General features: G+C 44.3%; 1 protein-coding gene across 1 annotated transcript; it reads right to left on the reverse strand.

The window, feature by feature from the left end:
- Positions 1-313: 313 nt before the first annotated feature.
- LOC117499374 lies at positions 314-1,920 on the reverse strand. The gene is made up of 2 exons (XM_034151719.1): positions 1,650-1,920; positions 314-1,191 (listed from the first exon to the last, which is right to left on the reverse strand). Exons 1-2 carry the CDS (start codon positions 1,870-1,872, stop codon positions 314-316), a joined length of 1,101 nt encoding a protein of 366 aa, XP_034007610.1. The 5' UTR covers positions 1,873-1,920.

Here is a 1,920-nt window from a genome sequence, read left to right on the forward strand (position 1 = left end):
ACTTTTCTAATTCTGCCCCGGAAGATTTAAACTGTAACGAACATGCCGACCGGACAGGAGGGGGGAGGAGGAGGGGGTTGAGAGGGGTGGGGGCTGAGCGGGGTGGGGGGCTACCTGAGAGGATGTAGCACCTGTATGTGAGGGGGGGGGGGGGGGGGGTGGGCTGAGGGGGGTGGGGGCTACCGGTGAGGATGTCACACCTGTACGCGATAACACCTCGAACAAAGGGGCTCATTAGCATATCAAAGGGGGGTCATTAACATAATTAGGGGGCGGGACTTAGAAGGTGTGACCTGTCACTTTTTTATGCATACTAATGAGATTGAAGCGGGATATGTAATACTACTCCCTGCGGACAGATTCCTATCAGAAATTTGATGGTGTTGTGATGTTTGTAGTTTGACCAAGTCTGAGCCCGTGCCATTAAATTTGATGGCCTGTCAATGAAAACTTCAAAGCAGTCTATTATAACAGCCACTTTAGTACCAAAATGAGTGCGGAAATCCATAGGCATTGTCAGTTGGAGTTCCTCTCGAGATGGCCACTTCAAAAGGAAACTCATACGTTTGAACATGACGTCGATAATCAAGGTAAACACACGGGATACTGTAGACGTGGATGTGTTGAATTTATAAGCCAGCTCTTGCAGGGGTTGGTTTAATCTTAATTTCATTAGTGTCAGTATAAACTGTTGAAATTTAGACAGTGAACTCTTAGCGTTCACACTGATGTGCAGTTCCACAAGATTGTATACCATCATTAGAATAGCAAAAGTAGGAAGTCCCGTGTAGAACCGCACACGGTCATCATCGCCCTTAAATGTACTCTCTGAAATGGTGGACTTTACAAGCTTTTCTTTTAAATTAACATTTTCTGTTGTTACATTATTAATTTCAAATGACATTTTGTCAATCATTTCACCAGTCAAATCAGTCTGAGTTGCAGTGCCAGTCTCTGGTTCAATCAGTCCTTCTTCTTCCCCAGTGGCTCCCAGGACTGGTGCGGGCTCTTCTAGAGATGGTATATCAGATACCATGCTGTAGAGATCAAGTAGTGCGATGGATGACCTTTTTCTGGCGCGTTTATACCTGGCATGTGTAGCAGGGGAAGGTGCTGTAATTTTCTCGTGGCCCAATTTGACAGACGGTGCCCAGTCAGGATGATTTTTGTCAAAAAGTGCCACTGGTTTACCTGCAAATAAATCAGATTGTAGGTCAGTTATATCCTGGGTGAACTGTTAATTAATACATATTTGACCTCTTTTGACAAGCGAAGTCAGACTTTAGATATATTTAAAATGCTGGTGTCAAGACATAGGAACATGACAAATAATTGAGGAAACCAAAAGCCTCTGAAAAGGTGCCAGGGACTGTACAGCCTTTACTGTTTACATATAATCAAATGGCCAGTAGGGGGAGGAATTACTTTAAATTACAGTTAAACGAAGCACTGGCTACAGCAGGGGATTGACAGACTGGTGTGAAGATGACCTGAGCCAAGGGATGACTTTACTTTGTAGATACTCCACAATCTGATATGTCGATCGATGACACAGACTCCAGGATTCCTATTTCCTTGTTAAGATACATGTCTTAGTACGTGGGTTATATGTTCATTTTGAATGTTTGTATGTAAAACCCGACACTTACCTGACGTGAAATGATCCCCACAAACGCGAGTATAGTTGTGGTTGGATGGTTTGAGATCCTCCCGTCCGATCCTATTGAGCCATTTTTCCCGGCGACGCTTTGAAAGTTCATGTGTTGCTTCACCCTGGTGTGTTATAACCGCCGGCAGCCTGTAAAATGACTTCGGTCCCCTGTTTCGATCACCTCTGTTGCCGCAGCCAACAATGGCACAGAAGTTAACCATTATATGTCCGGTAAAAAAACAGCTCTGACGTATTACGGTGTCTGTTTT

This window comes from Trematomus bernacchii, unplaced genomic scaffold (assembly GCF_902827165.1).
Source record: "Trematomus bernacchii unplaced genomic scaffold, fTreBer1.1, whole genome shotgun sequence".
NCBI classification, from domain to species: Eukaryota; Metazoa; Chordata; class Actinopteri; order Perciformes; family Nototheniidae; genus Trematomus; species Trematomus bernacchii.